The following is a 25,242-nucleotide window of genomic DNA, read 5'->3' as shown; positions in this document are numbered from 1 at the left end:
AATACAATATTGCATTGGTTTTTGAAAGGACACTGATGTAGAAAACATTTCTTTGATACTCTAATTCATTATTGTGTTACAAAAGGAAGAATTGATAGTTCAATGAGCATTCTTTTCTCAAGGAATCCATCAAGAAACCTTGAGAATTTCCTGAAAAGCCTCCTGAGGAATATCAACAGTGCCCACTCGTTTCATCCTCTTCTTTCCTTCTTTTTGCTTTTCCAACAACTTTTTCTTCCTCGACGCATCCCCTCCATAACACTTTGCCAACACATTTTTTCTCATGGCCGAAATCCTTAATTAAAGACAAGGAAAAACAATAACAATGATAATACATCCTCAAGGATGATGATATAACAACCGAGTAAGTAAATATGAAGATGTCTTACGTCTCCCTTGCAATGATCTTTGATCCAATGGCAGCTTGAATTGTTATCTCGAACATTTGCCTGCCAAAATTGGATTTTAAACATTTCAAATGTAACTATTGATATGGGTTTTCAGAGGAGGCAAATGTGGATTTAAAAACAGAGAGGGACCAGACAGGACCTGTCAATGAATTTCTTCAGCCTCTCCACAAGCTCACGCCCAATTCGTTGCGCTTTCAGATTATGAACAATTGTTGCCATTGCATCCACTGGTTGTCCATTCAACAGGATATCCAGTTTCACCAAATCAGAGACTTGATATCTGTTTTAAACCTTAGTTCAATACTCACTATGATTTTGTATAAAAAATAATTGACCATTATCATTCAGGAGAGGGTATTAATAGAAGATGAACTCACTCGTCATCCTCGTAATCAAACGTTGCGTAGCCAGATGTTATACTTTTCAGTTCATTGTAGAAATCCACAACAATCTCTCTCAAAGGTATCCGGTACTTCATGAGTGTTCGTTGACTGCAAGGGAGAAACTACAGAATCAATTTCGGAAATTGCACTCAGAAAAAGTTTGGAAGATATATCGTTGACTCTTCTTACCTATCAATAAATGAATACTCAAGCTGCTGGCCTCTTCGCTCAGAGCAGAGTGTAATAACAGGACCCACATACCTATGAAACACAAAGTAGAGAACAATAACTAACAGGAGGTAATTGATTATATCGAAAGAGATATAGATGGGAGCTTACTCACTAGGAAGAATAATCGTCGCTCTGACAGTTGGCTCCCAAGTAGATACCACGCGGTATTTAGGGTTTGATGGTAACATAGCAGGATTTTGGACTTCTAGTTTGCTAAAAACAGGAAAGAAATTAAAGGATAAAACTTCTTTGTTAACCCGAAAGAAATTCCCTCTCGGTTATAGAAACTCTATGAAAGTGTGTATTTTACATACGTTCCATCTGAATATTCAAAGATATATGGTACAGTGGGAACAGTTGAAATGACGTGAACTCCATGCTCCTACATTTAATAAAATGATGGAAAGAAATGACACTTAGCATGTAAAATAAATTCCATTATGTACTTAGGCTCATATGAAAAATTGCAGTAACAATAACTTATAACGCAAAAGTGTAAAATTGAGGTAATTAAGACCTAAATTGAGGTAATTAAGACCTGTTCAAGGCGCTGATGAAAAACATCCATGTGAAGCAAGCCTAAGAAACCACACCTGAAAGTGGAACCAGGCAATAATAATCAGTTCATTTGTATTCACCAAGTACCTCTTACAAACGAGACACTCCCATCACTTGACTTGTCCTAACCTAAAACCAAGACCAAGTGCAATACTGCTTTCTCTATTCACTTGGACGCTGGCATCGTTGCATGTTAGTCTCTCTATAGCCAGGTTAAGATCCTCAAAGTCTGATCCATCAGCTGGGTAAACACCAGAAAATACCATGTGCTTTGCAGGCTTGAAACCTAAGAATTAAACACCAAGTTTCAGTATATAATGGAATTAGACAATTCAAAGTAAATTGAGTTTGAAGTACCAGGAAGGGGATCGACAATGAAGCGCTTCCGGTAAACAGTATCACCCACACGAGCCTCTTTGGTTGATCGCATACCGGTTACAACATACCCCACTTGCCCTGTTAATAGAATCCCTGTTGGTGTAAGCTCGGGGTGCATGATCCCCATCTCTGAAGCTTCATAGGTATTACCACTTGCTGCAAATGTAATATCATCCCCCTTTTGCAAAATTCCATCAACAACTGCCACATGGCAAATGACTCCCTTGTATTCATCATAATAAGAGTCGAGTAATAGCATACGTAATGGAAGACTAGACTTCCCACAAGGAGGAGGGATCCGTTCTATGACAGCAGGAAGAACCGTCTCAAGTCCTTGACCAGTCTTGGCAGATGTTAAAAGGGCGGAAGCTGGGTCCAAATCAAACATAGATTTCAACTGATCTTTAATACGGTCTGGATCAGCAGTTGGCTGGTCAATTTTGTTTATTACAGGGATTACTGTTAGATTTGCTTCAAAAGCAAGATAAAAGTTAGCCACGGTCTGTGCTTGAACACCCTGTGCAGCATCAACAACCAGAAGGACACCTTCACAAGCAGCTAAAGATCTTGATACTTCATAGCTGAAATCCACATGGCCAGGTGTGTCTACTAAGTTCAGCAAATAACTGTGTTCTGATGCATCACTGTTCTGGGGTTTATACTTGTAGAACATGGTTGCTGTCTGGGCTTTGACAGTTATTCCCCTTTCCCTTTCTACCTAAGGAAAACAGATAATAGTAGTGATCAGGGGAGTTATACATTTCATCTCTTTAGACTAATTAGTTGAAGAAGAGAGTATCTATATATATATATACCTGCAATTTGTCCAAGTATTGAGGCTGGCCATGCCCTTTTCTTATAGTACCAGTTAGTTCCAAAAGACGGTCTGCGAGAGTCGACTTCCCATGATCAACATGAGCGATAATGGAAAAATTCCGAATTCTTTCAGGCGGATACTGGTTCAAGTCCACGTCTTCTTCTCTGGTAAAATGGCGAAAACGATAACCCAAAAGATGGCGGCGGACCCATATTAGCTCAATTGAGTTGGTTCCGGATCCAGAAGGAAATGGGTATAATGATGGAAGCAAGGCTTGTGATTTGAATGTCTTGGAAAGTCTGTAGGATAAAGCCATACCAGAGGGTCTAACTCTGGAGGTTTAGGGTATTGATAAAAGACGCTTTTCTGTTCATTTGCCGGCGGAAATGGTCTACTACCTTGCCGCGCAACTCTCTTCTTTCCGGCGGCTTCTATTGATCCTAAACCGCGACTGCGCGAGCGAAAGAACCTTTGGAGTCTGGAGGAGAAAGAAAGTGAGAGAGGTTGAAAAATGAAAATGGAAACCAAAATTAAAAAAGTAAAACTATAATAAAAAATAATATATATTTTGAAAAATACTTTTAAGAAATTAAAAAAAAATAATTGGTATTTTTATTATACTAACAGTGTAATTGGTTCTGTTTATTAATTGAGATGCATCAAACTTGGTTCACTAAACTTTAAAAAGTTGATTGGTCGGTTTGATCGGTTTACTTAAACGATTAGAACACCAATTTTGCCGGTTTAAGGATTTAGGGTATAAATAGCTTCAAATGGAAAGCGAGAAATCATCACGAATTCTACGTCTAACTAAAGATTAATTATTTCTCGCGAATTCTACGTTTAACTAAAGATTAATTATGTTTGAATACTATGTTTATCCTCTTGTAGTCACATTTTTTTATACTACATTTATTAAATAAAAAATTTGTTTTGTGATCATTTTCTTTGCACCTGTAATTGTTTTTTATAATTTTATTTTAAAATATAAGAATAAGTAATATTTATCTATATTATTAATATAAACATTTTTTTCTCTAATTTAAAATTTAACATTATTATCACATATAATTGATGATAATTAATAATCCACAACACAACAGCAAAATAAATATCAAAAACAAAAAGATTGAATAACTAAATAATAGATATGTGATTAAGAAAATGCAGAGGCTACTGATCATCATCGTCATTAAGTATGGCAATGGCTTCCTCTATCACACACCAGCCCCCATCAGACCGATTGCTGTCTTCTTCTTGATTCAAGAAACAACTATTAGAACATGTATGCACAATCAGGGTTAACCAATTCCAATTGTCAAGACTACAATGTTCCTTAGTTTCCTTTTCCTGATCTTGAAGAAAATACAACAGTGGTGACATTAGTTGCATCTCGTAGTTTCTTAATCCACCACAATGTTTGCACGAACCCGAGTCTTCACTCTTGGCCGAAGGCAGGAGCGGATTTCCACCATAAGAATACCTGAAACACTGTTCTGGGTAGGCATTCAACCGTTTTTTAAACTTGAGGAAGGTCCTGTCAGCAGTTAAGGCTTTGTCATACTCGTAAGCCTCCTCCAACCAAGTTTCTTCTTGTTCTTGACCATTCTCATTCGTTATGGAAATTGAGGCCAGATTTGGGCAAAGGGTTGCAATGTTTTTGGAACATGTTTTTTCTTCCTCGGGATATATATAAAAGCATGGCAAGACTACACAACAGACACAAAACAGTTCAATGAATTGATTATTCTTCCAAGACAATAATAACAAATAATTACCTGGTGTTAATTTATCAGCCACTTTCGTGGTTTTCTTCGTAGTTGAGTGTTTTGGAACATTCTTAGACTTGCCCTTATTATGATTATTATTATGTTCATTTTGTATACAAGATAAACTAGCAGCAAGTGCATCGCCAAGCTCTTCCAAAGACATGCTGTAATTATCTGTTTCACTACCGTCATCATGATCATCTTCAGTGTCTAATTTCATCAAAGACTTGTTATCACAGGCTAATTCCGAGTCTCCATTGCTAGGAGAAGCCTTTTGGAGCCGTAAAACCCTCCAACTGCACAGTATCAACAACATAAAAAACCATGAAAAATCTACCTATTCATTCTTCTTCCTAGCAAGACAGACAGACAGAAAGAAAGAATCTACCTTTCTTGAGAACTCCCACATTTTGATGCAATACAACCAAGAACATACAATGTGCGTTCTTCAATCTTAAGTGTGTCGGTGAACAATGGTGCATAAACCTTAATTATAAGCAATTCAAATGAAACCCATGAGTGAGTAAGATAAGATCAATTCAATATCCGTTTATTGATTGAGATTGAGATTGAGATTGAAATTGAACCTGTGTTACAAGGCAGAGATTGCTTCCACATTTACTACAGATGAGAAGATTGGAGTCAATAGCACTAATTGGCATTGGCCAGTCCTATCAATGTCAAAAAGAGACCTGAATCATATTATAATCTGCAAATTGGTGGTGACCTGAGAAAGATAAGAAGCTTACAGGAAGACCGCCAACTTTGGTGGTATAATGATCAGATTGTTCAGATTTATCCTTTGCCCATGATTCTGGCATACCCAGATAAACTTTTTCCATCACTCTTTGCAGAAAAATATAAACTTTATCGTACCTCGTACTAGTTTATGAGAAGGTTTTGCCTGCGGCGGGAAAGAGAATTAAGGGGAGAGAGGGTTGCGGCGGCGGCGACCTAAAAAAGAAGAATAATCTATTCTCAATTAGCTAGGTTGATCTTTAATAAAAGACATCTTTAATTATTTTTTAAAAATTAAATTTTCATAATTTATTTTTAAATTTATTTTTAAATATATTTTTATTATTATTTTAACTTTCAGATTTCATAAAAACTTTTTAAATATCAGTCTATTTTTTTTTCATATTAAATTTATCTTTTTATATAATAATTTAACTGTTTTCAAATTTAACTTAAATAAAAAAATTAGTTATTACAAAATATATATAAAAAAAGTTCTTAATCTCTTATAGGTGGTCTTTTATTTAATAACTTGTATAATTGAAAATAAATGACTAACTAGTTCTATATTATAAAAAAATTGGTGTAAGTAATTAATTTTGTTTATCTTTAAAAAAATAACTTTATTTAGTGTATTTATAATATATATATATATATATAAATTAGGTCAAATAAAAGACACTTTGGACCCAAAATAATTGAAAAGACAAACAAACAAAAATTCAGGAGAGAGAGAATCATCGGCTTACATTTAACGCTAAGGCCAAAGAGTGGGCTATATATATATATATTTGGAGAGTTCGCCGAAGAGAGCAATCGTACTAGACGTAGACGCCGGCGCCGGCGCTTCATCAAGTCCTTTATTCTAAAGCTTTGGCGGAAGCCGTTATCTCCGTTTCTGGCCGCAGGTTTTACATTTCATTGTAAATGATAGATTATTTGCTACGGATCTTAGGTTTTATTACTTGTGTGTACTGATTTGTGTAAAAAAACTATTCCGATTTCGTATTTAGGATGTCAACATCGGCTAGGAAGAGATTGATGAGGGATTTCAAGAGATTGCAGCAGGATCCTCCCGCTGGTATTAGCGGTGCTCCTTATGACAATAATATAATGCTCTGGAACGCTGTCATATTTGGGTACTGATTGCTTTTGCATTTCATGTTTATTATTTTTCATCTTGTTTCACTATTAATTGATTTCTTCTCTTGCTTGCAGTCCTGATGACACACCTTGGGATGGAGGTAATTAGCATTATTTGAAAAAACTTTGATTGTATTTCCACACCACCAATATTTTGTTGTTTTTTAAAATTGAATTGAATGTTATTGTGCTATCTTCCATGCATGAAATTATCTTCTCTGAATTATGTTAGAAACTGTGTTTGATCTGTCAATGGTTCTGAATTCCAATGTTTCATTTGCACACTTGTACTGACTTGGATTATTATTATTATTATCATTGTACATAATGATGTTCTTCCAAAGACTGATTGAATCTAGCCCTAGTTAAGGTAGATGAATTTATGGCATTCTTATTTACTTACTGTGGGTTGATTATGTTTATCTTTTAGGTACGTTTAAGCTGACTCTTCAGTTCAATGAGGACTACCCTAACAAGCCACCAACAGTTCGGTTTGTTTCTCGGATGTTTCATCCCAATAGTAAGTGCTAATTACTACATTCATTTCATCATCAATCAAATAGAGATATGGGTTTGCATAACTAACGAGATTCACGTGTTAATGTGACTTGATGTACAACAAACAAACAGTTTATGCTGATGGGAGTATTTGCTTGGATATTTTACAAAACCAATGGAGTCCAATATATGATGTAGCTGCTATACTCACATCAATCCAGGTATGTTCTAGCATTTGTAGCTTCTTATGGTTTGTTTGTACACTCTGGTCTGAAACATCGTTTTGAATCGATAGTTCTCAATTATTGTTGATGTTGTTGTAGTCACTGCTATGTGATCCCAATCCAAATTCGCCTGCGAATTCAGAAGCAGCAAGAATGTTTAGCGAGAATAAGCGCGAATACAACAGGAGAGTGAGGGAGATTGTTGAGCAAAGCTGGACTGCTGATTAAGAAACTAGACCAATTGGTGAACTTAATAAGTATGTTTAATACCTATTTGTATTAGCTATGGGATGATTTCTATCTAGAAACATCATTCTTTTCTTTTTGTTTGTGTCTTGTAATAATAATAATAATGATAATTACATGTATTATTAGGAAGGAAAGATCATATTTATGTCATATCTAGGAATCTCATGTGCTATGTGTTTGTGTGTCTTTGGGATTTTTTTTTTGTATATTAAAGAATCTCTTGAAAGGGCACACAAATTTCTTGGTTGGTTGGTATGATTGATTATAAAATATCCCATTTCTGCTCAACAAACATACATTATTATCACTACCCACCTTAATTATTTTTATAAATGTAATTTATTTATTTGAGTTTTTAATATATTTTGATGCACTATACTACATTCACATTGAATTAAAATATTAAATTACTTTCATTTTTACATATCTGTGTTTGATTTTCCTTCAACCAATATTTGTTTGTTTTCAAATCCCAAATATAATTTTTATTTATTTTATTGTAATTTAACTTCATAAAATTCGAAATTGAAAAAAATCGTTCTAAATGCGACTAAACTTGTGATTATTTCAAATTCTCTAGGACATAATTTAAAATTTGAGCATATTTTTTTAATGAAAGATTTGGAATTATTATCTATTATCCACTCACTTTCCAAATTTCATTGAGAACTTATTATCACAATATTTTCATGCTCAATAATTTTATTTTTTATTTTATTAGTTTTTCCTATGTTGATTTACTTTTCATAGGATTATTAACAATACTATTATCATGTCTCTCCAAATTTCATTGCCAACTTATTATCACAAGATTTTCATGCTCACTAATTTTGTTTATTTTTTTATTTATTTAGTTGGTTACTTTTTCTTATGTTGATTTAATTTATTTTAATTTTTTTGTGGGACACTTTTAGAAATGCATGGAAATGGTGATAATATGGGCGTGGCACTTAAACAAGAAAAAGCAAACATTTTTGATTGAGTGGCAGTGATTACCATCCATTGTTCTATTCTAAAACACACTTCTTTTCCTCCTACGATTGATCATCATCATCTTCATCGTCATTCTGTTTTCTTTCTTTAAAACATCCTCCTTCCTCATTTAGATAGACAGAGAGAAAGAAAGAAAGAGAGAGCCTTTCAGCTCTCTCCTTCCTTCCTACCTCCCTCCTTCTTCTTCTTCTTCTTTGACAATTCATCATATCAATTACAGATTGTTTGTTCCCATTTTCATGTCATCTTAATTCACCTTCATCATCTCTTCTAATCCAATAATGGGTTGCGTCAATTCTAAACAGCATAGAAAGGTATGCCAAAAATGCAAATCCCCTATCCAGCCTTCTTCCAGAACCATCTCCATCCACCCGCCAAACCCAGATTCAACCAATCTTAACAAAGACGAACACAGGAAGATAAATGATGTAATTATGGATTTCCCCATTGAGGTTATTGAAGCCAAGAATTGGTCAGAGATGATCGAAAAGAAAATACCAAAAATCCTTCCAAAAACGCCCATGCATCTTACCCCGCCCGGTGAGCCTGAGACGATCAATACCTGGGAATTAATGGAGGGTTTGGAAGATAACCTCCATAGCTTCTCCTTCCACGTCGCCCCTAGTCCTTTGGAAGAAGAAAAAACACAATCCTCGGCTGAAATATCCTTAAATTCATCGAATTCTTCGACATCTGTAACAAACTCAGAACTTGACAAAACAGAGATTTCATCGTTTAGGAAAGAACTCGAGGAGCTGAACCCAGAAAACCCATTTCACCTAAACCCAATATTAGATTATACAGAAGAATCGAAAAAAGCAACAAGGGTTGTCCTGTATTTCACGAGCTTGAGAGGAATTAGAAAGACGTACAAGGAATGCAGTAATGTGAGGGTAACCTTAAGAGATTTAGGGTTCCGAGTAGATGAAAGAGACGTATGGATGCATTCCGGTTTCAAGGACGAGCTAAAGGAGCTTTTAAAAGGGGAAGAAAAAGAAGGAGGGTCGATTAGATTGCCAAGAGTGTTTGTGGGTAACAAGTATATAGGAGGAGCAGAGGAAATCAGGCATTTGCATGAAGAAGGAGAACTGGAGAAGGTATTGGAAGGGTGCGAGAGATCAAACTCCGGCTGCCGGCGGCGAGGGGTTTGTGAAGGTTGTGGGGATGTAGGTTTCTTACCTTGTGAAACATGCAATGGAAGCTGTAAGATTTACTATGAACATGATGAAGATTACTATTATCATGAAGAAGAAGATGAAGAATGTGATGAGAGTGAATATGGGTTTCAGAGATGCCCTGATTGTAATGAGAATGGTTTAATTCGTTGTTCAATTTGTTGTTGTGATTATTGAATAATTAATTTAAAGAAGGAGGAGGATCATCAACAACAAGAAATTAACAAGTGTTACAATTTAAAGTCTCCATATTCATATTCGAAATCTTCAAATCAATCTAAATTTATTTTTCATTTTTTAATCAAATTCTTATTATAATAAATATTTAAAGATTAAAGAAAATTGTTTGTTGGAATTCATTTAGTTAATATATTACAGGTTTAGAGTCCTTCTCTGTTTTGTCCTAATTTTTTAAGAACCGAATTGACTAGAAACTATAGTTTTATCATTAAATTTGGATTTTAGAAATCTAACTTGGAAAAAAGTAAAAAGAATAAAATAAAATAAATATAACTTATATACAAAATTCCGAATAAAATAATGTAAGGGGGTAAAAGAATAATAGTTTCCCAATATTTTAGCAGCCCATTGGGCTTTGAAAGGAAAATAATAAATTTTATACGTTTGGGCTTTGATATTGGACACTTCAATCAAATTGGACTCATCATATCAAATGTTGTTGTTCTTCTAAGTCCACGTCCATTCTTTAATTTTGTCTCCTAATAGGTCTCATTTCAAGTTCTGTTTGTCTATGAACAATTAATTTGCTGATGTTCTTGCAAACATAATTATTAACATAAAATATGAATGTGGATCCCCCACATTTTAGGTGTAAAATAAGTTTTGTTTGAAGGAATACACATTTGAGGGCACACATTGTGGTTAAATCGAAATTGGTGTTGTAAACTTGTAATTCATATCAAATATTATTTGAAGACATTTTTTGTTTGAATAGGAATGATATATAATAATAGATAAATAAACCTATAGTAGGTTAGTATCATCAGCAATTTTTTAAAATTTATTTTAGGCAATGTGTATCTTGTAGTAATGAAACAACCACAATTTCCAGTTAAAAAAAATATGTGTATAAATTAATAAATTGGTTAATTTAATTCATTGTATATAATGATTAAGTATGTTACCCTCAAACTCTATTAATCATTAACCATTTATAAATATTTTACATTAATTAACACATGCAAATGCATGTGCTTCTCTTTGTAGTTAAATATATAGTGTCATCATGGTTGGCACGTTATTTTGATTACGACTATTGGGATTGTGCAGTGAGTGAGTTCCAGACCACCTAACAAACCCCCCATGCATATGACCTGACCAGACCGGACCAGACCAGAGACCACTTAGTCAAATTTGACAGCTGAGCCTGAGCCACAGATAACACTGCACTCAGACTCTCAGTTAGTAGTCATGTCTTTGTGTCTTTTACGTCTCTCTTATTTTGTCTTTTATATTATAGCAAGTGTGAACGCTTCCAGCCACCATTGCACAGACAGACAGTTTGTCATTATACATTTATTATTCCTTACCACCCACCATGCAATATTGCAATATTATTATTACTATTACTATTACTATTAATAATCTGTCCCCTCCAAATCTCCTATTCCATCATCATCATGGCCCATGGAGAGTTTCTCAATACAATATATTATTCACATTTTTTTAATCACACACCCATTCATTTAAAACCAGGCTTATGCAAAATTACTGATAAATAATATATTAATACATGATATTAATGCATCTCCAAACTCATAAACATAATAGAACAGAACGGCTCTAATAAGATCAAATATCTACAACTATCACCATATATATCAACATATATATGGGAAATTCATTTAACCACATCACAAAGGTTAATTAATTAATAAATAAACATCGATTCATCCATCCATCGATTATCAAAGACATGCCCCACGTACAAATCTCCATTCTTTTGATTATTTGTGGTGTTGAAGCTGTAAAAGCCTAGAATAGGCCCCTTCAGGCCGGCTAATCAGCTCCCCATGTCTACCCTGCTCCACGATTCTACCGTCTTGTATAACCGCTATGTTGTCAACAGCCCTTATCGTAGACAGCCTATGAGCCACCACCACCGTCGTTCTCCCCCTCATTAGCCTCTCCAGGGCCTCTTGCAGCACGCATTCTGACTCTGCGTCCAGGGCACTCGTTGCCTCGTCTAGTAGTAATATTGCAGGGTCCTTCACTACTGCCCTGGCTATAGCAATCCTCTGTTTCTGACCTCCAGATAACTGAACCCCTCTTTCTCCAACCTGCGTTCTGTATCCTTCTGGCAGCGAGCTGACAAACGCGTGCACGTTTGCAGCGCGGGCTGCCTCCATCACCTCGGCCTCGGTTGCTCCGTCCTTTCCGTAAGCAATGTTGTCGAATATGCTGGCAGCGAAGAGAGCCGGTTCTTGTTGAACTAAACCGATCTTTTGCCTGAGTGATTTCAAGTTTAACCTGCGGATGTCTTTACCGTCGATCATGATTTTCCCTGCCAACGGATCGTAGAATCGCTCTATTAAGACGATCACCGAGCTCTTTCCCGAGCCGCTGGATCCTACTAGAGCCTGGCTTTGGCCGGCGCGAATTCTGAGATTGAAGTCCTTGAAAACAATTATGTCAGGCCTAGACGGGTACGCGAATTCTACGCGGCGGAGTTCAATTTCGCCGCGAACGGATTCTACCTGCTCTGCTTCTGAGTCGTCAGGGTCGATCTTGGTTGAACGATCAAGAATTGAGAACACTGAAGCGACTGCTTCTCCTCCCCTAACTATTTCTGGGGCCATGCTAACAGTTTCCGCAACTGAATTTGCGGTGATGACAAGAACAACGAAGACTTTGATGACCTTTGAAAATGTGGAGAGGCCTTTACGTACAAGATTGGCACCGTACCAGAGGATGAGTGCCTCTGAAGCATAAAGAGCTAACTGAGACAGACCAAAAAGACTGCCTGCCGTGTGACTCCTACGAAGGCTCCGGCTCTGTGGTAGCCGGAGCTCGTTACAGAAGAGGTTAAGGATCTTGTCTTGGGCATTGAAAGCTGCAACTGTACGGATGTTGCTGACCCCCTCGCCCGCGATCATGCTGGTCTTTGCATGTTCCTTGGCAGTATCCCCAGCAAACCCTTTCAGTGAGAGTTGCTACATACAAAATAAATTATTAACATGATATAATTAGGTGCTATATTTAGCTTTAGTTTAGTTTTGATTTGTAAACAAACAAGTATGCATCAATCATGTAAAAGAGTGGCAGGCCAGGGAGGTTGATGAGCATGTTCATCTCTTCCTGCCACCCTGACAAACTCCCTCCTCCATAAGAGCAGAGATGGTCCCGTAAATGTTGCTGCAGCAGCAGGAGGGAGGAGGAGGTGCGCAGAAGAGAGATGAATAATTCTGTCAGATGGGTCAAATTTACCACAGATAAATGTCTCAAAATATCACATGACTATAGTGTTTCCTTGATCGGAATCTTGATGGAAAATTGAAATCATTGGGTATATTATATTATATATTGTCAGTACAAAGTTGAGAAGATATAGATTATATTCTCAAAGTGATGAATTTTGAAAACTTTTGTGAGGTTAAAAAGGACAAAAGGGAATGGTGAAAACTGAAAAGAGTTTTTGATTGGGGCAATAAAGCAGGATATGGGAACACTTAAAAAGTACGACTACTATAAACAGAGTAGCAATATAGTATTTTTTTGGTAATAGGGTACTAATATTATTATTAAAACCAACTGTATACACTATACAGTGTATGAGTGGTGGATGCATTGGAACTGGAGCAGCAAACACGTGGTCAGCGCCAGAGATTGTGGGGTAGTATACCCAGAGAAAAATTGTGATCACTCCCTTGTCGCTTTCTTCTATGAAAGCAGTGAATTTAGATTCCCTATATCCTATCCGTCCAGACATATACTACCAAAGGTTTGACAGGTCATACTAGATCAATTAGGTTATTGTTTTCTTTTCTAATTAATTAGTAAGTAACCCACAAAATGGATTCAATTATAGATAGAATTTACCTGAGCAAAATTAGCCAGGACAAGAGGTGCGAAGGCTGCCAGAATGAGAAGGGAGACCCTCCATTCCACTATGAAAGCCACTATGAAGGAAAATAGAAGGGAAGTCATATTCTGTAGTATTACAGATATCCTCTCTGCAATGGCCGATTTCACATCCGCAGCATCTATGGCTAGCCGAGCTGCCACCAGGCTCGAGTTGTGCTCCTCCTCATCATACCATCCCACTTCATTCCTTAGGATAGCTGATCAAATGTAGACAATAAGATAATTAAACAAACCAACCAAATTTCTTTACTACTTAATAAGCTATGAAAAAATAATCAAATGTACCCGCAAGCATCATTCTCCTCACTCTAGTGGTGAGGTTCTCTCCCATGATGCTGAAGAAGTAATGTTGTATCAAGTAAGCAATCACAGCATAGATTCCAGCTCCAATATATATGAAAATGTATTCCCTCGTCTTTCTCTCCATCTTTTGAAGATCCGTGTAGTAGAAAACCTCAATCATATTGCTCATGACAATAGCAAAAGTTGGTCCGATGAAACCAGAGAGGATTGATCCTACAGCACCCATAATGGAATAAGGCCATTCTGGAGCATTTAGCTTCAGAAGCCGGCAGAAATATCCATGTGGTGCTCTGTTTTTCCTGTCTGTTTCAGCATTCGATATCATCTCAATCCGACCATCCGCTCCAGTGCTGTAAGAATAGCTCAGATTCCTCAAGCTCCCAGATCTTAGGCTTAATGACTTGGTTGATAGAGAATGGCTCAGGCGTGATGATCTTGAACACCTCGTTGATGCGCTGTACAAGTCCCTATTTCCTACCATTTCTTGGAATCGGATTAAGGATGCATATGCTCCACTTTTCCCAATCAGTTCTTCGTGGCTTCCCATCTCCACAACCTGTCCTTGTTGGATGACTACAATAGAGTCCACATTTCTTATGGTAGATAGGCGATGGGCAATCACAACTGTTGTTCTCCCAACCATAAGGCGGTCGAGGGCCTCTTGAACAATGCTCTCAGAGCCAGCATCAAGGGCACTAGTTGCTTCATCAAGTAGAAGGATCTTTGGGTCTTTCAGCATTGCTCTTGCAATTGCAATTCTCTGTTTTTGACCTCCAGAAAGCTGAACCCCTCTTTCCCCTACCTGATGTTTGTGAAATTTATCAATGAATATTGTTGTTAAGTTAATATGACCCGAAGTGATCAATAATTAGTTGAAAGGAAGACAAATGTAAAAAGACTCAAGACCTGAGTGTCATAGCCATTGGGAAGTAGGCTGATAAAAGAGTGAGCATTGGCTGCAGAAGCAGCAGCTTCAACTTCAGCCATAGATGCATCTGGTTTTCCATAGAGTATGTTTTCCAGTATGGTGGTAGCAAAGAGAGCAGGCTCCTGGTTCACCAACCCAATTTGATCCCTCAACCATCTTAATTGTAGCGTCTTAATATCAACATCATCAAGCAAAATCTCTCCTGCTCAGCCAATTAAAAACATAATTAAAAAGTTCCATCAAGTTCTAATTTTTTATTCAAATAAAAATAAAAATAAACAAGTTTAATTTACCCTGATTAGGATCATAGAACCTCTCAATTAAGGAGACAACCGTGCTTTTTCCTGATCCACTTCCTCCAACAACTGCAACAGTCTTTCCAGCAGGGAAAGAGATTGAGAAATCTCTGAATATGATAACATCGGGTCGAGATGGGTAGCTGAAGGTCACATTTTGGAATTTGATGTTCCCATTGACCTCAGCCAAACACTTCCCTTCTGTTGAGTCTTGAGCTATAGTTGGCTTCTGGTTGATAATCTCCAAGAGCTTGAAACCCGCAGCTTTCCCTTTACTAAATGCTCCAAGATTTGAAAACGACTGGCCTAAACTCCTGCAGCAAACAATAGTGTACAATTTTTCATTAACAAAACTATGAATGGGTAGACAGATGATTCGCTAAGAGTTTCAAATTCCCTATCTATTTATTATCTTACATGCCCCCAACTATGGCTGAGAATATGGCAGTAAATGCCTTGCCTCCGTCAGTCTCCCCATTCCTAATAAAAACACCAGCATACCAAAACACTAAGGCCCATGACATGCATGCTATTCCATAAGTGCACCCTAATCCAAGGCCTTTCGCCATTCCGGCCTTGTATCCGAGCTTCAGGGTATGTTGTATTGCATCAGAATAAGCATTCAAGGCCTTGCTCTCACCAACGTATGAATAAACAGTTCGAACTTGGGCAATAGCCTAAAAACAAGGTGGCCAACATATGAGATGTCTGTATGATAAACAAAACGAAAGAGAAAGAGAGAGAGAGATTCACCTGCTCAGCGATTACGCCGGCATTTGCATATGATTCACGGCTCTTGGAGGTGAGGCCAGTGAGAGTGTAAGCATACAAGCCACCTGCAAAAGCAATTCCAGGAATCACTGCCACGCTGAGCAGAGCAAGCCTCCACGCTGAGACAAAACCCACCACCAATCCCGCCAGAAAGGTCGATAGGTAGTGAATGAAATTCCCCACCTAAATTATCCATATGAAAAGAAATTTGCGATTCAACTTTTAAACAATAATAATTAAACCTAAAATTTGTTTTTACTCCAAGGTAACAGTACCCGTATTAATGGGGATCTAATGCTAGAGAGAGAGAGAGAGAGCATTTACCTTCTCACCGATGGCATCTTGTACGAGCAGAGTATCCGTGGAAACACTAAAGACGATATCTCCGGTCCTGGCATCTGTATCAAAGAAACCAACATCCTGCTTCAACACCGCCTCCAAATACTTCTTCCTCAGAGTTCCAACTTGTCTTTCACCAGTATACATCCAACACGCAATTTCTGTTTTTCCATATACAGGAAACGTTAAACCGTCGTTTTCTTCTCACAAAAAGACAATACTTACCCTATTGCAGATCAACCGCGACAGCGATCTATATGAATAATGGAGTTTCTAAATGTAGCAGAAATGTAAATAATATTGAAATTGCATTTCTAACACAGCAGTTCATTCACCATCTCAGCTTCATTTACTCATCAGTGTTAAAACTAAGTTATGTCACCGTTCATGCACCTTGAGCTAATTGACAAACAATGGCGATGAGATTGAGAAAGCGGAGAAGACGAAAAAGGAAGGGCCATAGACGTCGGTCGATGGACCACGTCCACGTGCAATGCTTACACCACCAACCAAGGTGATTGCGATATGGATGCACTTAAATTTGAAGTTAACTAAGATGCAGAAATGCATTAAATATTACACTAAGAAAATGAGAAGACGAAACAGAGAGTGAGTATTAAAATATCACCTGCATATGAGGATATGCACACGATCAGCCCAAAATAAACGAAATACAGTGCGTACTGCATTTGAAATCAGATCTGAGATGTTAGAAACACAGAGATAGCTAGTGAGTTTGAATGTTTGATAAGAGCTAGATTTAGGGGAAAAACCTTGGAAACTTCATGAGTCATTGTTTGCAAATCCATCTGGTTCATTCCGAATCCATTAATCATTTGTCCAAATAGAAGAAAGAAGACAGGCATGGCGGAGCCGTGAATAACCGCTCCGATGCTACCGGAGATCATAAGTAACCAATCGTACTTATCCGCAAAGGAGAATAAGCGGAAAAACGGCACACTCTGCTCTTCCTTCTTCTTCTCAACCTCCGCCGGCATTGCTTTATGCTCTCCATTCTCCGCCATATTTGAAAAAAGGTAGTTGAAAATGAAAGTGAAAATGAAAGTTAGCAAGTGCTGTGATGATCCGTTTTCGCCATGAAAAGTTGGACGTGAAAGGTGAAGGCGCGGTGAATGGATTACAGAGAAGAGAGATCTTAGAGGAAGGTCTGTATTTGTTGGCTATGGAAGAAGAAGGTGAGAGTATGTCCAAGGAGAGTCAAAGCGGGTGAAGATGAAGGAAGGAGAGAGAGGAGTAGTAGTTTTATACAGCAATATATTAACCACGCATTGTAAAATGTGTCCATTCTTCTGTTAAAAATGGAATCTTCCCCTTTTTATCCATACGGGCAGGCGGGCGGGTCGAGAAAATTTTCTGACCCGTGAAAATTGATGTATATAATAATGGGATAAGGATTTATCATTCAAATTATTAAATAATAAGGACAATTTTGTAATTTTACCAGATAACAAACTTTTAATAGTAAACAGTGACTTTTTTATTTAATAAGATTATTTTAATATAATCTTATGTCAAACAAACCTAAGTCATATTAATGTGATCAAATGATTTAAAATATTTTAGTAAAACACTAACAGAAAAAGATGTTATAAAGAAAAGAAATCAAATATAATGAAAATTAATTATAGTTGTTTAATCGTAAAAAGAAAATATATATATATATATATAATTAAAAATAAAAATAAAAACAAAATTATGTGATACTTCGATGGAGTTAAATTTTCGTTACTCAATTTTGGTATTTTACTCAAAATATTGAGGTACATTTATTAATGTACATTAATAAATGAATGATATTGGTTAGTGTATGTATATAACTCTTTTATGTCAAAAGTTTTATAGAAAAAAAAAACTAAATTTAAACCCACTAAGCTAAATAGTTAAAGTAATGATAATGGTTCTTAAGAATAAAGGTTACTCTTTCCCTTTCCATTTTGAATTTCTAAAATAATTTCACCCTAGTAAAAGTTATAATTGTTTTGTTTTCAATTAATTTTTACTATGTGACTAAAAATAAATATTACTATAAAACTAGAAGGTTTTATGTTTTGATTCCACTAAAAAAAGATTATATCTAAAAAAATTTAGCTTTACATAGGAAAAAATAAACTTGGATAACAGGAGAAACATAAAATCTTTAGTTTATTATAATCAATAGAAATTGTTAAATGAGATGTAAACTCAGTGACTTTATTGATGTTCAAATAAAAAATATGATTAAATATTTTTAATTCAAAAGGGTGAAATTTTCAAAATTTTATATTATGTTAAAAAATATATATATTGTGCTTTCAGTTAATTGAATTATTTTTTTGATTTTTTTATCACTTTTAGTTTATCTATATATACAAAATGAAAAATTAGAACCCAATTATTGTGGGTAGTTTTCTCTTTCTTTTTTCTATTGTGGTCCAAAAAACCATTTTTAGCTGTTAAAAATACCTTTTATGCACCAACAGGTCCTCCCTAGCAAACTGGACTTAAACTTAAATACATTAATTATATTTAATATTTTGTCTTTTTTTTATCTAATCTTAATTTTTTATAATTGAAATTTAGAATTATACATAATATTTTGTATATGTTAAAAAAAATATAAGAAAACAAACAAAAAAGGAGTTTTCCAATAACCGTGAATAAAACAAACAAAAAAAATAGACACTATTTGATCAGTTTATTGTTGAACAGCAACAAAAATTTGAATATCTATAATGTATGACCAGACAGCTCATATAAGATTGTGTTTTCTCTTGCAATATATTAATCAGGTACGCATGGGATTTTATCATTATTAGCTAGTAAACAAAATAGTGGAGTTGTATTTCAAAAATAAAATAAAAATTTGTAACAAGGGTTAATTATTCCCTATAAGGCCAGATGAAAATTGAATATCAATTGCACTTATTTTAATTATCAACTTGTAAAGGTGTAATTTTGATTCATCCTAATTAACTTCTTTTTTTAAAGAAGAATAAAGAAAGTGGAGTTTTTGTTTGTCAATTATATATATATATAAATCTAGCTAGGCTAGCTAAATAATAAAAGTTAGTTATCACGATAGAGCCAGACAGATTCCGGCCAGAGCCAGATAGGGTTTAGATAGGAAAGTGGCCGCCGGGCATAGTTGTTAATGTATTCTCTTTTGGAGACAATAGATCCATTTTAGTGAACTTTATTATTAATACTCTACTTTGTTTAGGCTCTATTCATATATTTTAAGTTCGATTTTAACTAAAATGATTTTAAGGTAAAGCAATGAATAGTATTTGTGGGGTCATACAAGAGACGGCAATGGGTACTCGAAAATACGATATTTGCGGGTATTCTCTTTATGGGGCCGGGAATAGGTAATTCAAATCCGGTATAGAATTGTCGATAGAAAGTAAAATTGAAATACCCATCAAGTTTGAATTCGGGAATGAAATAATTAATAGCCAGCAATGAAATTATACCCGATTCATACATAAAAACAACTCATATATATATTAAAATTATCTTAAATAATATTTAAAACTTTTCTATTCTTATAAATTTATTCTTTTTATTCCTAAATTTAACATTTTTTTTGTTTTTATTTTAATTTAATAAATACAAAATTTAAAAGAGAAATATCATATTATCGAGTATTTTGAGTATCCGTTAATACAAAGTAATTATATTAAAATTGGGTACGGTTAATACAAAGTAATTATATTAAAATTGGATACGGTACAAAGAGAGTGTATAATACTACTCCGTAGATAATGTACATGATGTCATCCCTAAGTCATACCAACTAGTTTCGGAAAAAAATAATAATTAAATAAATAAACAAATATTAGCACAATTCATTCAAAACTACTCATTAATCCATATTTAAATCACATTAATCGCTGTCAAAATAATGAATTCTAAAAAAAGGTTATTAATTCAAATAGACTCATCATGATTCGGTCCAAAAACAAAAGAAAATAAAATTTAATAAAAAAAAAAGGGGAAAGATAGCATGTGCAACATTAATATATAATAATAATATTATATTTGATATTGAGGTAATAATAAAAGCTGTATTAATACTATAATACTATAGTCATGTTAATTTATTATTATAAGAGTGACGGGACCACATTTTATTGGGGTGAGAACTATTTTGACTAGCTAGCATCAATGAGATTAGACCAGTCATATCAAAACATGCACAATTTAAAACAAGGATGCATATGGCCTTGTTTGATCCATCTCATTTATTTATTTCAACCAATATTTAACTATTCCCATTTTATACAATTAATTAAAATATATTAATAAAAAAAGACATTTATCTAATTTTTGTAAAATTTTATAGTATTTGCCATTTAATTTAAAAAAAAAAATCAAGCTCGCAAAAGTACAACAAGATGCAGCTTTTTTTTCCAACCTAATCCTTTTAATGCCTAGGAATTAGGATAGGTCTTTTTATTTTATCAGTGTTTATTCAATTTATACAATAATCCTTAAATTAACTAATTTTTGTTGGCTCAAGAGAGTGACTCCAATAATTTTAAGGAATCAGATGGCATACAAATAAAATCAAACAAACATATATGAATGAATGTTTAACAGATAAATTAGATAATTTATAAAAAAAAGTTAAAGTGATTAAACATGTTAATGTTTATTCTAAATCTATTAATTAAGCTAAATATTATTAAATTAACTAATTTATCTAAAAATTTAGCTATAAGCGTTATATTTAAGGACAGAGTCAGAATTTAAACTCTACCCGGGATAAACTTTTTTTTACAAAATTTATCCGGACGAACATGATAATAATACCAAGTAAATAAACAAAATAAATTAGGTTTATTATTGCGATGACCTTTTGCAACGAAAAATTATCAATAACGACAGTATTTTTCCGTTGGGATGTAGTCCGGGTAGCCTTATATATGGATCCGCACTTATATTGTGTTTGAGTACGACGGAAAAGATAAATAAATTATTATATATTAAGTCTTGTAAAATATATAACATGTTCAATTGTTTCCAAAAACAATTTTGTTTTGAACTATTTTCTTATACTAAGTTTAAGTCCCTCATAAAAATGTTTCCTTACATTGTATTTAAGCTTTTAACTATTCTCATTGAGTCGATTACGTCTTGGATTCATTTCAATCGATTATGAAGATGTGACAATTTAAAAAAGTCTGAATCAAACTAACCCTTAAGAATTTAATATTGTTTTAGCTATTTCCTACAATCCTTCTTTGCCTATTCTTGTGTTATGGATAGATATTTTAATTGTTGAGGTCGATATTATTATTATTGATTTTTTTTATATGTTAGTAAGAATTGAGCACCAAGAAGGAAAATACAAGGAAATAAAGTGAATAGAATTTTAGTTGCCACACACATTCTACTTAATAATGAGAAAGAAAAGTATATATATATATATATAAGATTATTATTAGTTATAAAAAAAGAAAATAGAAGTGATAATTATCAGAATTAGTAATTTCGCCTTTATCATAATGAAAGGTTCTGAAATTGAGGAGAGTGTGATGGTCCGTCCGACCAAACAACCATATAGAGGACCACTCATTCCTATCTAAGGATCGACATTCCAATTTTTTTTTTTTAATTCAACTTTATTAATATAACATAATTCCATCAGCTCTAAGTTTTTTAAAATTTGTTTATAAAATAAAATCGAATGAATTCAAGAATAAAACAGTTTTCTAAGTTCTAACCAACAAACAATACGATAATAATAATAATAATATTATTCTTTGTGAGCTTTTTATTTATTAATTTAAATTGTTGATGGTGGTTATGAACTTGACAAGTGACTCTTCTCATGAATAATAATTGTCCCAATAAAGTTTAGACAGTTTATATTGATGTAATTTGTGTCTTTAATCAATGGGGTATAGCCATTATTTTGTGCGTTCTTTTCTCTCAAGCATGTTTCTCAATTAACAATTTCTCTTCATTTTCTAATGTATGTATATATATAATAATAATATATAATTTCAAAATCTTTTTTTTTTTTAATGACAAACTATATTATTATAAAAATTCAATCAATCTAAAACTTTTATAATATATTATACGAAAAATAAACAAATATATTAGTGAAGTTATATATATTTAAATATATATTAATATTTGGGCGACATAAACATATAGTCCACTACTGCTTTCTTTGGGCCTCTTAACTTAGTCTTACTAGTTTGTAGTCTTACTAGTTCAGAATCCAATTTTAATTCATGGCCCAATAAAGACTATATGCCTTTTTTAATAAAAAAATAAAAATAAAAATCGAAGATGTGAAAGATGAGAAGCATGACCCCGTTTAAATTCAAAACGTGTTTGAATTATTATCTTAATAGTTGAGAGATTAGATAGATATGAACAATGCAGATTTGAGAGATTAGATAGATATGAACAATGCAGATGCAAGATATGTGCAAATGTCATTAACTAAAATTTCATTTTGAGAAAGTTTCAATGTCTACCATATTCATGCATATTCTTATCAAACCTAAGAAGTTGTGAAATAAGGTATGTAATCATGATAGAAAAGTTCAATTTTAATGGAAATCAAACAGGTGAAAAATAAGCTCTTAGTTCAAATATCTTTCCATTTTTTTTACATTAATCAACTATATTTATTTCATTCTCTACCATTAACTACTTACAAGCAAAATAAATCTAACAAGATGCTGCATGACACAAGCTTATGCCAATGAGACTGTCTCCTTACTGATATCATTACTAATGTTCATAGCTTCTGCAGTATGAGTTTGATTGTCGAGAATTTGCGAAGGCCAGGAATCCCAAGGAGATGGATAGCGGGCATGTGGCCTTCTGATCACATGATTTGATGATGATGATGGCGCAACAACATCACATTCTTCTCTATAAGTTTCTACTTGCTGCTGCTGCTGCAAGCTGCTGGTGGGAATCACAACTAAATGACTCTGCTGTGACAATTTAACAAAAATGTTTTCTTCAACCAGCTGCGATGATGACTGCGAATGAATCTTCTCCCCTATCTTGTTTTGCACTTCCACGATCTCATCTTTAAGGGCGCCAGTCTCCTCTTTCAGTTCATTCTTCTCTATTAGTAACTGTCACAACCATTGAAAGCCTAGTCAATTTTATATACCCTGCCTGCCCTTTATAAATCCAGAAGACAAAGTAGTTTTGCAGATTCAATACACTTACATATTGAGATTCAGATAAAAGAGATGTATTCTCCTTTTTCAAACACTCAATTTGGGAAATTAAATCTCCCACCAGCTTTGTAGTTTCAGTCAGTGTAGAGGCCTTTCCATGGTTCTGGTGCACTGAATCTACAAACAATTTGATAAATGATATATGAGGCAACCATGGCAGTATCAATCAAGAACATTGGAGCAAAATCACAAAAAACTATAGAATTATTACCTAGACATTTGCTTAGCTGAAGGAATAGGACGTTCAATTGATCCCTTTTAAGTTTTTCCCTTTCAGATTTGTGGACCTTCTTAGCAATCTTTTTAGGCTTGCTTTTGCTAGAGGAACATCTGCCAAAAACACGAAAAATATGACAAACCCATTCATCTTTAGCTCGATGTTAATCACATTTATCTTGAAATAGCTAGGAAATTAATGATTCTGACCTTTTAACCGGTTTCTCAACAGCAATATCAGCTTCCTGATCTGAAGAACTGGTAGTAGAAGCCTCTGAAACCATGATCGCTCTTTCTAATTTCACTCACCCTACACAAGTCAATAACCATTAACCCCCATCATCTCATCTAAGGATCGAATGCGAAGACAAACATTAAAAACACGAATAAGTACATTCAAGTCCAACTATGCCATGGAATTGATAAACGAGAAATGGGTATGAAGTTTAAAGAATCAACAGGGTTTGATCTACAATGAAATTACCGATCAGCAGATTGAATAAGATTCAAGGGGAATAGTCCTTCAAGGATTTGACAGGTTTCTATGATTCAATTAAGTAGTAAAGGTAGAAGAAGAAGAAACCCTAGAACGTAAGACATACCTGGATGAAAAGAAAGAGACAAGATTGGAACTTTGTGTGGAGAAATGGAGTCGGGGGATGCGAGGAGAGAGAGAGAGAGTAGAGTATAAGAGAAGAAAGAGAAGACGATCGGTGGCGTGTGGTTTGTGGGTGAGTGGAAATGGCTGGCGCGAGGAAACTGTATCCACGTACACGGTCTAGCGTGTGTCCGCCGCACGCATTCTGCAATTCCTCCTCGCTCTCATCACGTCACCTATTTAAAAAAAAATATATTTTTTAACGTAGAAGTTTAGGGTTTTTTGATTTTATTTCACATTTCTCATTTGTTTGATTTTTTTTCTCTTTGTGCCGGTGACATTGCCTTAGTGGATAAAGGTAACGTATGTATAGGATCAAACTAACCGAAATCTAGTATGATATCCGAGAGTCATATTATTTAGGGTATTATACTAAGGGTGTGAATTGAATTCGTGATTTTACTTAAACTACTTTAACAAAAATAGTGTTTTTAACTAGAGAAACAAAGTGTTATTTTTGTTAGCCTAAAAACCCATATGAAACTAGTAGATCCACCTTTTCCATCAGCCAGAAATTAAACTCAAGTCTGTACACGACCCAGATATGTACTTTTTAATATTTGTTATTATTAAAAAAAAAGTAAATATAGTTAATTGTTCTATTATTCCAACGTTATGATATTTGAGTATAATTAGTGAAGGAGTTAATCGTTATTCTCAATATACAAAGTTTTATAGTTAGATTATTTCTTGGGCAGTGCATCTACTAGGAAACTAATGAACCGACATGAAGCCACTATTATGTTAATTTTTTGGTTGGATTTAGGACAATTATGTTTATATTTATAAGGAGATAAACTTAAATTAATGAAGTTGTATATTTTATAACTGACTTTGTTTG

At 34.4% G+C, this 25,242-nt stretch overlaps 6 protein-coding genes across 7 annotated transcripts; 2 read left to right on the top strand and 4 right to left on the bottom strand.

Moving 5' to 3' along the window:
* Window positions 1–39: 39 nt before the first annotated feature.
* LOC124915076 (translation factor GUF1 homolog, mitochondrial) lies at window positions 40–3,291 on the bottom strand. Its single transcript, XM_047455726.1, has 11 exons — window positions 2,776–3,291; window positions 1,940–2,678; window positions 1,712–1,868; window positions 1,563–1,617; window positions 1,339–1,406; window positions 1,133–1,237; window positions 983–1,054; window positions 788–901; window positions 550–690; window positions 390–449; window positions 40–295 (listed from the first exon to the last, which is right to left on the bottom strand). The coding sequence occupies exons 1-11, from the start codon at window positions 3,091–3,093 to the stop codon at window positions 130–132; spliced, it is 1,995 nt and encodes a 664-aa protein (XP_047311682.1). The 5' UTR covers window positions 3,094–3,291; the 3' UTR covers window positions 40–129.
* A 552-nt stretch (window positions 3,292–3,843) lies between these two features.
* LOC124914860 (programmed cell death protein 2-like) lies at window positions 3,844–5,492 on the bottom strand. Its single transcript, XM_047455479.1, has 5 exons — window positions 5,296–5,492; window positions 5,134–5,217; window positions 4,935–5,032; window positions 4,556–4,842; window positions 3,844–4,486 (listed from the first exon to the last, which is right to left on the bottom strand). Exons 1-5 carry the CDS (start codon window positions 5,386–5,388, stop codon window positions 3,951–3,953), a joined length of 1,098 nt encoding a protein of 365 aa, XP_047311435.1. The 5' UTR covers window positions 5,389–5,492; the 3' UTR covers window positions 3,844–3,950.
* Window positions 5,493–6,035: 543 nt separating this feature from the next.
* LOC124914841 (ubiquitin-conjugating enzyme E2 2-like) lies at window positions 6,036–7,692 on the top strand. Its single transcript, XM_047455454.1, has 6 exons — window positions 6,036–6,192; window positions 6,298–6,423; window positions 6,503–6,528; window positions 6,858–6,947; window positions 7,058–7,146; window positions 7,249–7,692. The coding sequence occupies exons 2-6, from the start codon at window positions 6,299–6,301 to the stop codon at window positions 7,375–7,377; spliced, it is 459 nt and encodes a 152-aa protein (XP_047311410.1). The 5' UTR covers window positions 6,036–6,192; window position 6,298; the 3' UTR covers window positions 7,378–7,692.
* Window positions 7,693–8,337: 645 nt separating this feature from the next.
* Window positions 8,338–9,776, top strand: LOC124916541 (uncharacterized protein At3g28850-like). Its single transcript, XM_047457273.1, has one exon. The coding sequence runs from the start codon at window positions 8,673–8,675 to the stop codon at window positions 9,741–9,743; it is 1,071 nt and encodes a 356-aa protein (XP_047313229.1). The 5' UTR covers window positions 8,338–8,672; the 3' UTR covers window positions 9,744–9,776.
* Window positions 9,777–11,284: 1,508 nt separating this feature from the next.
* LOC124913883 (ABC transporter B family member 19) lies at window positions 11,285–17,543 on the bottom strand. 2 transcript variants are annotated; one of them, XM_047454315.1, is made up of 10 exons: window positions 17,081–17,543; window positions 16,936–16,990; window positions 16,293–16,468; window positions 15,951–16,151; window positions 15,615–15,874; window positions 15,195–15,511; window positions 14,880–15,103; window positions 13,956–14,775; window positions 13,626–13,867; window positions 11,285–12,739 (listed from the first exon to the last, which is right to left on the bottom strand). In XM_047454315.1, the coding sequence occupies exons 1-10, from the start codon at window positions 17,330–17,332 to the stop codon at window positions 11,534–11,536; spliced, it is 3,753 nt and encodes a 1,250-aa protein (XP_047310271.1). In that variant the 5' UTR covers window positions 17,333–17,543; the 3' UTR covers window positions 11,285–11,533. The 2 variants fall into 2 exon arrangements, with proteins under 2 accessions (XP_047310271.1, XP_047310272.1); XM_047454316.1 differs by lacking the exons at window positions 16,936–16,990; window positions 17,081–17,543 and adding an exon at window positions 16,533–16,651.
* Window positions 17,544–22,861: 5,318 nt separating this feature from the next.
* Window positions 22,862–24,558, bottom strand: LOC124915314 (transcription factor bHLH47-like). The gene is made up of 5 exons (XM_047456007.1): window positions 24,346–24,558; window positions 23,954–24,053; window positions 23,739–23,857; window positions 23,517–23,644; window positions 22,862–23,419 (listed from the first exon to the last, which is right to left on the bottom strand). Exons 2-5 carry the CDS (start codon window positions 24,025–24,027, stop codon window positions 23,027–23,029), a joined length of 714 nt encoding a protein of 237 aa, XP_047311963.1. The 5' UTR covers window positions 24,028–24,053; window positions 24,346–24,558; the 3' UTR covers window positions 22,862–23,026.
* Between the last annotated feature and the right edge of the window lie 684 nt (window positions 24,559–25,242).

This window comes from Impatiens glandulifera, chromosome 9 (genome assembly GCF_907164915.1).
Source record: "Impatiens glandulifera chromosome 9, dImpGla2.1, whole genome shotgun sequence".
Taxonomy (NCBI): Eukaryota; Viridiplantae; Streptophyta; class Magnoliopsida; order Ericales; family Balsaminaceae; genus Impatiens; species Impatiens glandulifera.
Note: the sequence above shows the minus strand (reverse complement) of the source record. Positions and strands in the feature narration are given on the sequence as shown.

Excerpts from the sequence above, each read along its gene's own strand:
- LOC124915076 (XM_047455726.1), bottom strand. The coding sequence starts at position 3,093 with ATGGCTTTATCCTACAGACTTTCCAAGACATTCAAATCACAAGCCTTG. Across the intron at positions 1,618-1,711 it reads GCACTTGGTCTTGGTTTTAG|GTGTGGTTTCTTAGGCTTGC; the intron begins GTTAGGACAAGT and ends TTCCACTTTCAG. Across the intron at positions 450-549 it reads CTGAAGAAATTCATTGACAG|GCAAATGTTCGAGATAACAA; the intron begins GTCCTGTCTGGT and ends CAATTTTGGCAG.
- LOC124914860 (XM_047455479.1), bottom strand. The coding sequence starts at position 5,388 with ATGGAAAAAGTTTATCTGGGTATGCCAGAATCATGGGCAAAGGATAAA. Across the intron at positions 5,218-5,295 it reads CCAAAGTTGGCGGTCTTCCT|GACTGGCCAATGCCAATTAG; the intron begins GTAAGCTTCTTA and ends TGACATTGATAG. Across the intron at positions 5,033-5,133 it reads ATCTCTGCCTTGTAACACAG|GTTTATGCACCATTGTTCAC; the intron begins GTTCAATTTCAA and ends CTTATAATTAAG.
- LOC124914841 (XM_047455454.1), top strand. The coding sequence starts at position 6,299 with ATGTCAACATCGGCTAGGAAGAGATTGATGAGGGATTTCAAGAGATTG. Across the intron at positions 6,424-6,502 it reads TGGAACGCTGTCATATTTGG|TCCTGATGACACACCTTGGG; the intron begins GTACTGATTGCT and ends TCTTGCTTGCAG. Across the intron at positions 6,529-6,857 it reads TGACACACCTTGGGATGGAG|GTACGTTTAAGCTGACTCTT; the intron begins GTAATTAGCATT and ends TTTATCTTTTAG.
- LOC124916541 (XM_047457273.1), top strand. The coding sequence starts at position 8,673 with ATGGGTTGCGTCAATTCTAAACAGCATAGAAAGGTATGCCAAAAATGC.
- LOC124913883 (XM_047454315.1), bottom strand. The coding sequence starts at position 17,332 with ATGGCGGAGAATGGAGAGCATAAAGCAATGCCGGCGGAGGTTGAGAAG. Across the intron at positions 16,152-16,292 it reads AAGATGCCATCGGTGAGAAG|GTGGGGAATTTCATTCACTA; the intron begins GTAAATGCTCTC and ends TGGATAATTTAG. Across the intron at positions 15,512-15,614 it reads TCAGCCATAGTTGGGGGCAT|GAGTTTAGGCCAGTCGTTTT; the intron begins GTAAGATAATAA and ends TGTTTGCTGCAG.
- LOC124915314 (XM_047456007.1), bottom strand. The coding sequence starts at position 24,027 with ATGGTTTCAGAGGCTTCTACTACCAGTTCTTCAGATCAGGAAGCTGAT. Across the intron at positions 23,645-23,738 it reads TCAGCTAAGCAAATGTCTAG|ATTCAGTGCACCAGAACCAT; the intron begins GTAATAATTCTA and ends AATTGTTTGTAG. Across the intron at positions 23,420-23,516 it reads TTTTATCTGAATCTCAATAT|TTACTAATAGAGAAGAATGA; the intron begins GTAAGTGTATTG and ends TGGTTGTGACAG.